The 15397-nt window shown below is 45.5% G+C and overlaps 1 protein-coding gene across 5 annotated transcripts in view; it reads left to right on the top strand.

Moving 5' to 3' along the window:
* Positions 1-15397, top strand: part of IFT140 (intraflagellar transport 140) — a 247126-nt gene that overhangs the window by 58422 nt on the left and 173307 nt on the right. For 3 of the 5 annotated variants that reach the window (XM_073362954.1, XM_073362953.1, XM_073362956.1), the window contains 2 exons: positions 11005-11096; positions 14903-15009. The exons of the other annotated variants lie outside the window; for them this stretch is intronic. In XM_073362954.1, the coding sequence (XP_073219055.1) occupies positions 11005-11096; positions 14903-15009 (199 nt within the window). The remainder of the gene's footprint in view (positions 1-11004; positions 11097-14902; positions 15010-15397) is intronic. 5 annotated transcript variants of the gene reach the window in all.

The following is a 15397-nucleotide window of genomic DNA, read 5'->3' as shown; positions in this document are numbered from 1 at the left end:
CGCTCCAGCCATAGGAATTATGATACCTAAAGACAGATTTCAACAGTCATTTTGCACTTGCTCAGGGTGTTGTTGAACCACTCCTTGCTGCTGTCAAGTTGCCCGGTGTATGGCTTCATAAGCCATGGCATTAAGGGGTAGGCGGGGTCTTCCAGGATCACAATGGGCATTTCGACTTCCGCTATGGTGATTTTCTGGTCCGGGAAGGAAGTCCCTACTTGCAGCTTCCTGAACAGGCCCGTGTTCTGAAAGATGCATGCATCATACACCTTTCCTGACCAGCCTGCATTAATGTCTGTGAAACACCCACAGGGATCCACAAGCTCCCGGAGAACCATTGAGAAATAGCCCTTGCTATTAATGTACTCGGTGGCTAGATGGTCTGGTGCCAGAATTGGAATATGTGTGCCATCTATTGGCTCTCTGCAGTTAGGGAAGCCCATTTGTGCAGAGCCATCCACAATGTCACACACGTTGCTCAGAGTCACGGTCTTTCGGAGCAGGATGTGGTTAATGGTCCTGCACACTTTTAGCAACACGAGTCCAATGGTCGACTTTCCCCCTCTGAACTGGTTAGCGACCAATCGGTAACAGTCTGGAGTAGCCAGCTTCCACAGTGCTATCGCCATATGCGTCTCCAATGGCAGGGTAGCTCTCATTCTCATGTCTTTGCGCCGCAGGGCTGGGGCGAGCTCAGACAATTGCATGAATGTGGCTTTCCTCATCCGAAAGTTCTGTAGTCACTGCTCGTCATCCCAGACATGCATGACAATGTAATCCCACTACTCAGTACTTGTTTCCTGAGCCCAAAAGCGGTGTTCCTTTGTGGTCAGCACCTCTCTGAATGCCACAAGCAATCTCTTGTAGTAGCTAGTACGTGTGGCGAGATCAGTGTCACACTCCTCTTGCCTTTGTTGTTTAAGGAATAACTCCACTACCACTCATGACGTGTTGGTTAGAGCGAGCAGCATACTAGTGAGTAGCTCGGGATCCATTCCTGCAGCCAGAAAGAGGCAGAGCGCCCAGTACACAAACCGTTGAAAGGTGGTGCCAAATGCAGATGGAAGCACAGGGATTTCTGTGATGCGAAGCAATGCATCATGGGTCACTGGGACAGGACCCAGGGTGTCCTGGGACCCCCTCCATCTTCCCACAGCTCTTAGTGGCAGAAGAGGAAGAGGTGCTCTGTGGGATAGCTGCCCAGAGTGCACAGCTTCGAATACCACTGCAAGTGTCACAAGTGTTAACATGCTATTGCGCAGGCAGCTTACAGTGTGAACACACAACAGTTTCCCTTCAGCACTCTAAGTGGTGCAGTAAGTCTGCCAGTGTAGACATACCCTAAAACATGCTGTAAGTTGGGGAATCAGCCAGATATTAGCTCCCTAGAGGCAACAGCAAGGAAAGTAACCAACCCCCGGTCGGGGTGTCAAACAACCCATGAACAGCCATTGTCCATCAAGGGAGCTTACTCCAACAACAATTCAGTGACCATCTGCATGAGGCCACACCAGGGGAATTGCTCAACCTTGCTTGGAGACTCAGCGATGCCCCCAGACATGCCTGGACGTGTGTTTTCCAAGTACATGAACTGAGGGTATAAAACAGACAGAGTGGACACATATGAGGCTTTTCTCCTTCACCCACCTACACTGCAAGCAACTAAGACACTGAGAAGAAAATAAGAATCCAACAGAGGAAAAAACCTGTATATTAAGGAGTGCAATATCCAGTGGGTGAGAAAAACTGCTTAATCCAGATGTTACCCAGTCTAACAGGGTTGAGAGTTTAGACTGTGTGCTTATATTTTATTTCTTTTGGTAACTAACTCTGACTTTTTGTCTATCACTTAATATCTGTCTTTTATAGTCAGTAAATCTGTTGAACTGATTATCTTTACCAGTCAGTTTGTATGAAGTGTGGGGCAAATCTGCTCAGGGTACAAAGGCTAGTGTATATCCACTTTCTATTGATGAAGCGGTGAACCAATTAATAAATTAGACTGTATATTTCTGAGGTACAGTGCTGGGAGCGGGGGGGGATTTGGCTCTGGTGCCTTTGTCTGTGTGATTCATGAATGGCTTTGGGAGCCTTTATGCAATCTAGCTGGGTGTGGGGTCTCCACATGTGGTTGTGTTGCACCTGGAGGTGTTGCTGCTGGTCACTAGCAAGGCATTGTGAGAGACAGCTCAGGCTGGAGAGCGTTCAGGGGGTACAGCGGTCCCACAGTCACAGGCTGCACACCAGGGGGATCCCATCACAGTGGTGCAGCGAGCAGGGTAAAATACACAGCTTGTTGTACTGAGCAAGATTTGCACTTCATACACTGGTGTAAATATTTTAAGTGAGGCTTTAAGTGCGGTGGCTAAGGATAGTCAGGAGGAGGCTACCGGTTTGTGATTTTTTGTTAGTTTATTTTGAGAAAGGGAAGTAGGAACAGAAAAGCAGGAAAATGACTGAAAGTAGTGAAGCCATTGCAAAGTTGGACCTTTTTAGACTGCGGGCTGCAGAAAAAGAGGGATCACCAGAGATTATTGCAACGGAAAGAACTGGAGATGAAGGAGAAACGGGAAGAAAGAGAGCGGAAAGAGAGAGAGTGGGAGGAAAAAGAACGAACGGGAAGAAAGAAAGAACAAAAACACCAACTGGACCTGCTAGAGAAGCAGAACCCAGCTATTCCCATCACTCCAAAAATCCGCAATTTGGACATTTATGATATTGTTGAATATCTGACTACCTTTGAAAGCCCTGATGCCAAGAGTTCCTACCCTGATTGCAAAATTAATTGGTAAAGCTTTAAGTGTATTAAATGAAATGCCCATTGAAGATGCTTTAGACTATTGTAAATTTAAAAACATTGTTTTGCAAAGGTTTCAGATTACCCCTGAAACATATAGTTAAATTTAGGGATCTTAAGAGGAATATTGGTATGTGGGGAACATGTGAACAGAATGAAAGATTTGATGGGAAAATGGGTGAGGGGTAAAGGTGTTACAAGTTTTGAGGGAATGTTTGACCTGTGGCTCAAAAGCATTTCCTAGGCATGTGTAAGACTGATGTAATGCAGTGCCTATGGGACAAAGATGTAAAGTCTGTGGATGAGATGGCATCTCTTGCTGATGCCTTCGAACAGACCCAGGCATCTATTGAAAACAAACCACTGAAAGAGGTCTTTAAAGCTGGTGGGAAGGGAAGACCCCATTTTATCCCTAGCAAGAGGGAGGGTAGATGGGAGGCTTTGTACTCACTTCCCCAAAACCATTTCTCTAACCCTCATTCAAATCTCCTGTAAAAGCAGAAGAATCTAAAAGGTGCTATCAGTGTAATTCCACTGATCGTCTGAGGAATAAATGCCTTGTGTTAGGAGGAAGCAGGCAACCAATAGCTCATGTTAGTTCTGCTGTCCTCAACACAGAAAACCCCCAGGCAGTCAAAACCTATCATATTGGTTTTGTGAGATTAGCCTCTGCAGAACCAGACATGGAGCATGTTAAGGTTGTCCAAATTAATGGTAGGGAATGTGTGGGGCAGAGGGATATAGGGGCTCAGATCTCTCTGGTTAAGCAGAGTGTGGTCCCAAAGGCCAGTATGTTACGTAGCCAAATGGCAGAGATTGTAGGGGTGGGCAAAAGCAGATTCTTCATACCACTAGCCAAAATCTATGTGATTTGGGAAGGTTTGGAAAGTGTTTTGACTGTGGAGGTAATGAAACACATCCTAGTTGACCTGCTTCTTGGTAATGATTTCTTCCATGTAGCTCAGGTTAAAGTATTTGCTTGCAGCAGGAGAGAGAGTTTTATGCTGGGACCCTCGAGGGAAAGGGTAAGATCTCAGGAACTGCTGAGAGAATGGGAAAGTCTCCTTGATTCTTCTGCAGCAGGGGGAAGCCACATGCTTCCAATTGGGAGGGTGGTTGAGACCAACTCCTACACTACAGCTGGAGGCAACACCGTCTCAGGAAGGAAGGGGCACGTAATGCCTGCCAGGGAGAGAATTGTCCAGGTTGTTAGCTGCCAGCAAGTGCAGCTAAACAAGAGACAAACCCCGCTCTAGGGAGCATAGGGAAATGTATCCCAGAGGGGAGCCTAGAAAAGTGGGAGGGAATCTCAGAAACCACTGAGGTGGGTGAGGATTCCTGTGACTCTGTCACATGGGGAAGCAGTTTGCTTTGAAGACTAGCTTCTTTCAAGCAGAAGACAATATGCCCGCAGGAGAGGGGTTGTCAGTGATTGCACAGACAATCCAGGAAGTTTTTGGAGAGTGTTGGGGACAACTTCCTGGTGCAAGTGCTGGAAGAACCAACTAGGGGCAGAGCTCTTCTTGAACCTGCTGCTCACAAACAGGGAAGCAAAAGTGGATGGGAACCGGGGAGACAGTGACCATGAGATAGTCAAGTTCAGGATCCTGACAAAAGGAAGAAAGGAGAGCAGCAGAATATGGAGCCTGGACTTCAGAAAAGCAGATGTTGACTCCCTCAGGGAACTGATGGGCAGGATCCCCTGGGAGAATAACATGAAGGGGAAAGGAGTCCAGGAGAGTTGGCTGTATTTTAAAGAATCTTTATCGAGGTTGCAGGAACAAACCATCCTGATGTGTAGAAAGGATTGTAAATATAGCAGGCGACTAGCTTGGTTTAACAGTGAAATCCTTGCTGATCTTAAACACGAAAAAGAAGCTTACAAGAAGTGGAAGATTTGACAAATGACCAGGGAGAAGTATAAAAATATTGCTCAGGTATACAGGAGTGAAATCAGGAAAGCCAAATCACACTTGGAGTTGCAGCTAGCCAGGGATGTTAAGAGCAACAAGAAGGGTTTCTTCTGGTATGTTAGCAACAAGAAAAAGGTCAAGGAAAGTTTGGTCCCCTTACTGAATGGGGGAGGCAGCCTAGCGACACAGGACATAGAAATCTGAAGTACTCAATGCTTTTTTTTTTTTTGCCTCCGTCTTCACGAACAAGGTCAGCTCCCAGACTACTGTACTGGGCAGCACAGTTTGGGGAGGAAATGACCAGCCCTCTGTGGAGAAAGAAGTGGTTCAGGACTATTTAGAAAAGCTGGACAAGCACAAGTCCATGGGGCTGGATGCGCTGCATCTGAGGGTGCTAAAAGAGTTGGTGGATGTGATTGTAGAGCCATTGGCTATTATCTTTGAAAACTCATGGTGATCGGGGGAGGTCCCGGATGACTGGAAAAAGGCTAATGTAGTGCCCATCTTAAAAAAAAGAGAAGGAGGAGGATCTGGGGAACTACAGGCCAGTCAGCCTCACCTGAGTCCCTGGAAAAATCATGGAGCAGATCCTCCAGGAATCAATTCTGAAGCACTTAGAGGAGAGGAAAGTGATCAGGAATAGTCAGCATGGATTCACCAAGGCAAGTCATGCCTGACTAACCTAATTGCCTTCTATGACGAGATAACTGGCTCTGTGGATGAGGGGAAAGCAGTGGACGTGTTATTCCTTGACTTTAGCAAATCTTTTGATACAGTCTCCCACAGTATTCTTGCCAGCAAGTTAAAGAAGTATGGGCTGGATGAGTGGACTATAAGGTGGATAGAAAGCTTGCTAGATCATCGGGCTTAACAGGTAGTGATCAATGGCTCCATGTCTAGTTGACAGCCGGTATAAAACTGAGTGCCCAAGAGTCGGTCCTGGGGCCGGTTTTGTTCAATATCTTCATAAATGATCTGGAGGATGGCGTGGATCAAGTTTGCAGATGACACTAAACTAGGAGGAGAAGTAGATACGCTGGAGGGTAGGGATAGGATACAGAGGGACCTAGACAAATTAGAGGATTGGGCCAAAAGAAATCTGATGAGGTTTAACAAGGACAAGTGCAGAGTCCTGCACTTAGGATGGAAGAATCCAATGCACCACTACAGACTAGGGACCGAATGGCTCGGCAGCAGTTCTGCAGAAAAAGACCTAGGGGTTACAGTAGATGAGAAGCTGGATATGAGTCAACAGTGTGCCCTTGTTGTCAAGAAGGCCAATGGCATTTTGGGATGTATAAGTAGGGGCATTGCCAGCAGATCGAGGGATGTGATTGTTCCCCTCTATTCGACACTGGTGAGGCCTCATCTGGAGTACTGTGTCCAGTTTTGGGCCCCACACTACAAGAAGGATGTTGAAAAATTGGAAAGAGTCCAGCAGAGGGCAACAAAAATTATTAGGGGACTGGAACACATGACTTATGAGGAGAGGCTAAAGGAACTGGGGATGTTTAGTCTATGGAAGAGAAGAATGAAGGGGGATTTGATAGCTGCTTTCAACTACCTGAAAGGGGGTTCCAAATAGGATGGCTCTAGACTGTTCTCAGTGGTAGCAGATGACAGGACAAGGAGTAATGGTCTCAAGTTGCAGTGGGGGAGATTTAGGTTGGATATTAGGAAAAACTTTTTCACTAGGAGGGTGGTGAAACACTGGAATGCGTTACCTAGGGAGGTGGTGGAATCTCCTTCCTTAGAAGTTTTTAAGGTCAGAGAAAGAGGTGGTGGAGGTTACCCCAATCAATGTCCCAGTTTTTCAGGATGCTATTTCTGTTACGTTTTTGAAAAGTAACTGTCTCTCTTTAGATCAAGATGCACCTCTGATAACAAAGGAGTTGAGACAGGAAAATGCCAGGTGTTGGTTTGTGAGAATACAAAGGGGCAGAGGGGGGGGGGTGTTTTCCCCAGGCTGGTGAGACACAGAGAACAGTTATGGGAAAGCTGCTGGGAAAAGGTGCATCTGATCAAAGAGTAAACACACCTCACCCAGAGGGTACAGAGCACAGCCCTCTAGGAGGCAGAGAAGGACTCAGTGCTGGGAGTGGGAAACACAGGGTAACCCCAAAAAGGGAGCTGGATTTTTTGTATATCGTACAATCCTAGGGTTGGGAGACAGCTCCCTGAAGGGGCCAGTCAATATGCACGATCCCCCTAAATTCTTATCTTGCCAGACCCTGAGGTACCAAAATTCCAGAAACATAATTAAAATAAGAACCCAGGCAGAGGGGAACACTGGAGGGAAAGAAAAGCCAGTGACTGATTACATGGGAGAGTCAAAGGACACCGTGGGTAATGAACAAACCAACCTCAAACCAGACTATCTGAACAGAGGACGTGGTATCATAAAGATATCAGAGGCTCGTTCACCTGCACATCCACCAATGTGATCTATGCCATCATGTGCCAGCAATGCCCCTCTGCCATGTACATTGGTCAAACTGGACAGTCTCTACGTAAAAGAATAAATGGACACAAATCAGATGTCAAGAATTATAACATTCATAAACCAGTCGGAGAACACTTCAATCTCTCTGGTCACGCAATCACAGACATGAAGGTCGCTATCTTAAAACAAAAAAACTTCAAATCCAGACTCCAGCGAGAAACTGCTGAATTGGAATTCATTTGCAAATTGGATACTATTAATTTAGGCTTAAATAGAGACTGGGAGTGGCTAAGTCATTATGCAAGGTAGCCTGTTTCCTCTTGTTTTTTCCTACCCCCCCCCCCCCCAGATGTTCTGGTTTAACTTGGATTTAAACCTGGAGAATGGTCAGTTTAGATGAGCTATTACCAGCAGGAGAGTGAGTTTGTGTGTGTATGGGGGTGGGGGGGATGTGAGAAAACCTTGATCTATGCAGGAAATAGCCCGACTTGATTATGTAAAGAGTTGTCACTTTGGATGGGCTAGCACCAGCAGGAGAGTGAATTTGTGTGGGGGGGTGGAGGGTGAGAAAACCTGGATTTGTGCTGGAAATGGCCCACCTGTTGATCACTTTAGATAAGCTATTACCAGCAGGACAGTGGGGTGGGAGGAGGTATTGTTTCATGATTTCTGTGTGTATATAAAGTCTGCTGCAGTTTCCACGGTAAACATCTGATGAAGTGAGCTGTAGCTCACGAAAGCTCATGCTCAAATAAATTGGTTAGTCTCTAAGGTGCCACAAGTACTCCTTTTCTTTTTGCGAATACAGACTAACACGGCTGTTCCTCTGAAACCTGTCATAAAGATACTTGTAAATGCACATCTGTGATAAAATTTTTGGTATTAATGTAAAGTTTTGAGGATAAGAATTTTGACATGGATGTTAAACCTTATGGTAATGCTAGTTCTCAGTTCATACATGTAAACAGATTTAAAGCTTATCTCAGCAGAGAAATCATAACAAACCTGGTTTGCTGTGTGAGTGAAAAGGAAACCTGAGGCACACTGCCTCCTGGCCTTGATAGCTGGATGCCAAGAGAAGTATAACACAAACTGCCTGTGAGATAGTCAGTGGCTATTCCTCTTGCAGTAAACTAAGGGGAAAGGTGTGACGTTCTATACCTTAGGGAAGTGTACTGTAACCACCATAGTCCTCATTTTCATATAATCCTGATCTTACATATAAAGCATGCCTTGTAAGGTATCAGGGAAAGGTTATGATCTGCTGAAAGACATTTCTCTATCCATATATGTGTATCACTAATGCATATGAAGTTATGAGAATTGTGTTGTATGATGGTCACTAAAACATGCTGTAAGTTGGGGAATCAGCCAGATATTAGCTCTCCAGAAGCAACAGCAAGGACAGTAACCAATGCCTAGTCGGGGTGTCAAACAACCCATTAACAGCCATTGTCCAGCAAGGGAGCTACAATAAGATGACTCATCTGCATGAGGCCACATCAGGGGAATTGGCACAACCTTGATTTGAGACTCAGCAGTGCCCCCAGACTTGAGTTTTCCAAGCACATGGACTGAGGATGTAAAACAGACAGAGTGGACACACATGAGGCTTTTCTCCTTCACCCACCTACACTGCAAGCAACTAAGACACTGAGAAGAAAATAAGAGTCCAACAGAGGAAAAAAACTTGTATATTAAGGAGTGCAATATCCAGTGGGGTGAGAAACTGCTTAATCCAGATGTTGCCCAGTCTAATAGGGTTGAGAGTTTAGACTGTGTGCTTATATTTTATTTCTTTTGATAACTAACTCTGACTTTGTCTATCACCTAAAATCTATCTTTTATACTCAATACATCTGTTGAACTGTTTATCTTTCCCAGTGAGTTTGCCTGAAGTGAATGGTAAATTGCTCAGGTATCAAAGGCTGGTGTATGTCCACTTTCTATTGATGAAGTGGTGAACCAATTAATAAATTAGCTGGTATATTCCTGAGTGCTGGGAGGATTTGGCTCTGCATGATTCATGAAGGGCTCTGGGAGCATTCATGCAATCTAGCAGGATGTGAGGTCTCCACATGTGGTTATGCTGAGTGATAACAGCACCTGGAGGGGTTGCTGCTGGTCACTAACAAGGCATTGTGAGAGACAGCCCAGGCTGGAGAGAGTTCAGGGGGCACAGTGGTTCCATGGTCTCAGGCTGCACCCTGGAGGAAACCAGTCACAGTAATAGACAACCCTTTGTTTTCTGCATTACACCATTAATTCTGCAGCAGCTATAGTAGAATTGTTGTGACATAACTGCTCTGAGTATTACAAAACTAGAACCATTAAAAATGTACACTAGTCTGTTTTAATAAGGCTTGTGGTGAGATGTCAAGGTTCCTTCCCCACTCTGAACTCTAGGGTACAGATGTGGGGACCTGCATGAAAACCTCCTAAGCTTACTTTTACTAGCTTAGGTTAAAACTTCCCCAAGGTACAAATTAATTTTACCCTTGGAATTTCCACTGCCACCACCAAACTTTAACTGGGTTTACTGGGAAACATAGTTTGGACACGTCTTTCCCCCCAAAATCCTCCCAACCCTTGCACCCCACTTCCTGGGGAAGGTTTGGTAAAAATCCTCACCAATTTGCAAAGGTGACCACAGACCCAAACCCTTGGATCTTTGAACAATGAAAAAGCATTCAGTTTTCTTACAAGACGACTTTTAATGGAAGTAAAGGAATCACCTCTGTAAAATCAGGATGGTAGATACCTTACAGGGTAATTAGAGAATCCCTCTAGGCAAAACCTTAAGTTACAAAAAAGACACACAGACAGGGATAGTCATTCTATTCAGCACAGCTCTTTTCTCAGCCATTTAAAGAAATCATAACCTAACACATACCTAGCTAGATTACTTACTAAAAGTTCTAGGACTCAATTCCTGTTCTGTCCCCAGCAAAAGCAGCATAGAGACCCACACAGACCCTTTGTTTCTCTCCCTCCTCCCAGCTTTTGAAAGTATCTTGTCTCCTCATTGGTCATTTTGGTCAGGTGCCAGTGAGGTTACCTTTAGCTTCTTAACCCTTTACAGGTGAGAGGATTTTTCCTTTGGCCAGGAGGGATTTTAAAGGGGTTTACCCTTTCCTTTATATTTATGAAATGAGTGTATTAGTTGTAGGCGCTATCTGTTCTTACTTGATAAGAGATGATTTGGTTGTCTTCATCGCAAATGATTCTGTATTGTGAATACCTGTAGAATGTACTGTTTATCACATCACAGCACACATGGCCATTTAGCAAGCCTGGTCTTATGAAGAAATAAATGCTCTTGGAGAAATAACCCTGTTTTTTATATCCTACGTCACTGCCACAATAATGACCCTAAAGTTGCTCTTCAATGGAAACTAATGCACATTGTTGCAGTGGATTGAACCATTAGAGACTATAGCTTTTAAAAAGGTATTTTAAAAAAAAATTAGCAAGATTCAGAAAAGGGATTGTATATTTGTGTTTAACTAGAATATATAATAGTTAATCAAATAGTTAACAAATTTTGGAATAGATATTAAATCTTGTGCTTTAGAATTTAAACCACCCTTTAACTGTTAGGAATAAGGAGTATATCTACTTTAAGGGGAAGATTATCCCATATCTGCCTAATGCAAGGTTTCTTTTATCTTTTATCTGGTGCTGGCCACTGTTGGAGACAGGACACTGGACTTGGTCTATGGCCATGGTCCACTATGGTAATTCCTGTGTTCCCGCTTTGCAACCCAGGTTTGCGGTGCTGACACCTGCTGTTTTTCAATTATGTCCCTTCTAACTAATGGGGTTTTGTTTTATTTTGTTTTTGTTAATAGGTGAAGTTGAGTGGAAAGATAGATCACTCTGCAGACATTATTTTAATCGATCGTAGCCTCCTTGTTACAGCAATAGGTGAAACAGTCCTCAGGTAAGAATTTGACTTTGAGACACAAGAGACTTGCCAGCTGGAAGAATCTTGTTCAGTGATGGACCAAAGATTCAGCTAACTCTAGAGTGCCTTTGCTTTCATATTATTAATTTAAGATAGAAAATTTATATTTTCAGTTTGTTACTCATTGTTTCTCATTCTTCAAAATAATGAGCTGAAGCCTGTTTAATATTGTTGAATCCCTAAAAGTTTTCACATGCTTTCCTTTCTCCCATGGAATCCATATTTTATCTTCTGATATCATCTGACCTCTTACCTCTCAAATTCCAGCCTTCACTTTGCCTTTGTCTGTTTCTTTCTCTGGAAAAGTAGAGTCCTTTGATTTTGTGCAAGAAGAGGATGGCCAGTTTGTTCTTCCCAACCTGTTGGCTGATTGTTATGGCAGCATACACATCAACAGTGGAAAAATGGACTCTTGTGCCCTCTTGTCAGGAATTCTCTCTTCCTGTCTAGGATAACAGTAGAAATGCTGTGATGCTTATACACTCTATTCTTTGAAACCGGGTGTAGCGAAGTGGAGACTCACCGGTGCAGCACCTCCTGCTGGTCTTAGGAATTAGCTCAACTCCAGCTCCAGAGTACCCTCTGCTGGCCGGTGTCTTGCCTGCCTCAGGCCTCCATGTCCCTCCTGGACCCCAGTGCCCATGTACCTCAAGGTTCTGCCCCAGCAGTACCCCACTCTCTGAGTCTCCCCTCCCAGGGGAACTCCTAACCCAATAAGCCCACCTTGCCTCAGTGGCTACAGCCAGTCATCATCTAGCCCCCACTCACTGGGGCAGACTGCAGTCTGTAATGGCCACTCATCACTGGCAAGGGGTTAGGACCAGCTGCCGCTGCCTATTCCCAGGCTGCCCTTCTGCAGCCCCAGTACCTTTGTAGGCATTCACCAAGTCCTGCAGCCTAGGGATTTACCAGGCTGGAGCTCCCCAGCTCCCTTTACCCTTCCCCAACACTGCTCCACTTCAGGTACCTTGCTCCCAGACAGCTAGCCCTTCCCACTACAGTGCTAGAGTAAGACTCCTTAAGCTTCTGGGCCCCAGCCCTCTTATCAGGGCCAGCTGGGCCCTAATTGAGCTGGCCACAGCTGTGGCTGCTTCCCCAATCAGCCTAGCTTGGCTGCTTTTAACCCCTGTTCTCCAGGAGTGGGGCAGCCACTTTACTACTGTGTTGAAATATTCTGTGTGCTTTTATTTCTTTGTATTTTAAGAATATGTTCTCTTTCCTTTTGGATTTCTAACCTCATTGCAACTGGGTCATCCTTTAACACAGAATCATAGAATATCAGGGTTGGAAGGGAGCTCAGGAAGTCATCTAGTCCAACCCCCTGCTCAAAGCAGAACCAATCCCCAATTAAATCATCCCAGCCAGGGCTTTGTCAAGCCTGACCTTAAAAACTTTTAAGGAAGAAGATTCCACCACCTCTTTAGGTAACGCATTCCAGTGTTTCACCACCCTCCTAGTGAAAAAGTTTTTCCTAATATCCAACCTAAATCTCCCCCACTGCAACTTGAGACCATTACTCCTTGTTCTGTCATCTGCTACCACTGAGAACAGTCTAGAGCCATCCTCTTTGGAACCCTCTTTCAGGTAGTTGAAAGCAGCTATCAAATCCCCCTTCATTCTTCTCTTCCATAGACTAAACATCCCCAGTTCCCTCAGCCTCTCCTCATAAGTCATGTGTTCCAGTCCCCTAATCATTTTTGTTGCCCTCTGCTGGACTCTTTCCAATTTTTCAACATCCTTCTTGTAGTGTGGGGCCCAAAACTGGACACAGTACTCCAGATGAGGCCTCACCAATGTCGAATAGAGGGGAACGATCACGTCCCTCGATCTGCTGGCAATGCCCCTACTTATACATCCCAAAATACCATTGACCTTCTTGGCTACAAGGGCACACTGTTGACTCATATCCAGCTCCTCATCCACTGTAACCCCTAGGTCTTTTTCTGCAGAACTGCTGCCGAGCTATTCAGTCCCTAGCCTGTAGCGGTGCATTGGATTCTTCCATCCTAAGTGCAGGACTCTGCACTTGTCCTTGTTAAACCTCATCAGATTTCTTTTGGCCCAATCCTCTAATTTGTCTAGGTCCCTCTGTATCCTATCCCTACCCTCCAGCATATCTACGTCTCCTCCTAGTTTAGTGTCATCTGCAAACTTGCTGAGGGTGCAATACACACCATCCTCCAGATCATTTATGATCTGTATTACTGTATAACATCTGTATTACTTCTTTATATTTGCATTTCATTAATGTCAATGGAATGCCAAAATGGGGAATGTATGATCAGCAGCATAAGAGGTACACTTTTCTTGAACATAGGCTTGCTAATATGATCAGCTAGTCACCTGGTTAATTTTGGGAGAATGGTAGTAAAGACCCAGTACCATTTTCTAATTGGCAGGGAAGGCATTTGGCTTCAGTGCTTTGTTCCAGAAAATCCCCCTTGAATTCAAAGGGTTGTTAGCAGTTAATGGTAATGGGGAGCATTTTAAAAAAGATGGAGAACCATGAGATGGAAAGTAAAGGGATATCCAAGCTCCTCTGTATAAATGAGGCCGTTTGTTTCCAAATCTTTTTTCATACATGATATCAGAAAACAGAGTAAATAATAAGTTAAAGGAAAAAGTAAGATTGTAAGGAGATAAGTTAAAAAATGAGTGAAAGTTAATAAGCGGCTTTTGCACATTCCACATACTAGTTGGTCTCCAACCTTTTAAAGCAAAGATCACTTTTTGAATTTAAGTGTAACCCAGGATCTACCTCAAAGAAAATGTAGAAATAACAGTAATCACACAAACCCAAACACCTGTGCCTCGCTCCCTGCCCAGCCCCTTCTCTGAGGCCCCGCCCTGCTAAATCCATTCCCCCTCCCTTCCGTCATTCGCTCTCTTCCACCCTCACTCACTTTCATCGGGCTGGGACAGCGGGTTGGGGTGTGGGAAGGGGTGCAGGTTCTGGGTGGGGGCAGAGGGGTTTGGAGTGTGAGAGGTGCTCTGGGTTGAGCCTGGGGCAGGGAGTTTGGATGCAGCAGGGGGCTCAGGGCTGGGGCAAGAGGTTGGGGCGCAGGACGTGGGCTCTGGGAGGGGGCTAGGGCTGGGGGTTGGGGTGCAGGAGGTGTTCAGGGTGTGGGCTCCAGACAGGCACCACTTGCCTCAGGCGGCTCCCAGGTGGTGGCGCAGTGGGGCTAAGTCAGCCTCCTTGCCTGCCTTGGCCCTGCGCCACTCCTGGAAGCAGCCAGCATGTCTGGCAGTGGTTCCTGGGGTGGGAAGGGCAGGCGGCGCCGTGTGCTGCCCCTGTCCGCAGGCACTACCCCTGCAACTCCCATTGGCCACAGTTCCCTATTTCCGGCCAATGGGAGCAGCGGTGCTGGTGTCTGCAGGCAAGGGCAGCGTGTGGAGACCCCCTGACCCCTCCCCCAGGGGCCGCAGCAATGTGTTGGCCACTTTCAGGAGCAGCACGGGGCCAGGGCAGGCAGGGAACCTGCCTTAGCCCTGCTCTGCCGCTGGACTTAGAGGCCGATCTCCCAGTTTGGCTGCAGGAGGGTTGGCAATCCTAGACTGAGACAGATCTACTGTCAGAGGCACCACGGTCAACCAGCTGATCACTATCTACCGGTTGGTGACCACTGCCAGACGGCTGCTGGCAGTTTCATTTTAAAATGAAATGATCTGGGTATTCCAGTAATAGAAAATGTGTGCCCTGCATTGTATCCTATTGAATCTCTTCAGTCAAACATCTGGAAGGCTATCACTTTTTAAAAGCCCCTTGTTTTCTGTGCACTTAGGTTCTGGGATTTAGAGCGGAGTGAGAATTATGTGCTCTTTCTAGATGTGCAGCTTGGCTTTGAAGTAGGGGAATGTTTAAACTCTGTCTCTTACTGCACTGTTAAAGGTAAGAAACCCTATGAGAACTGTGATCCTTAGCTCATAAACCTTGTTGTGAAATGTCTGTCTTTGGTGCTCTGTAGCAATTTTAGTGTAGTTATAGTTTTCATATTACTGTGTCCAGCAGGATACTTTTCAATAGTAACAAATCTGCTGTGGGGACCTTATCTACTATGTGAACACAAATGTGTAGCTGTTTAAACTAAGGTTCACTCCTGACACAGTTAAAGCACGGTTCAATCTTGAAGCACAGAGGGACTTTAACCCACTTACAGCCATGTGATATTTCTTGCAGTTTCTCCTCAAGGGAGATTCAGGACTGGATTGTTGGTATCTAGTCAATATGGAGAGACATTGGCAGAACTGTATGGGGATGCCTGCATACTGCCTGTCTA

The sequence above is a fragment of the Lepidochelys kempii genome, chromosome 10, assembly GCF_965140265.1.
Source record: "Lepidochelys kempii isolate rLepKem1 chromosome 10, rLepKem1.hap2, whole genome shotgun sequence".
NCBI classification, from domain to species: Eukaryota; Metazoa; Chordata; order Testudines; family Cheloniidae; genus Lepidochelys; species Lepidochelys kempii.
This window is presented reverse-complemented; position numbering and strand designations above follow the sequence as displayed.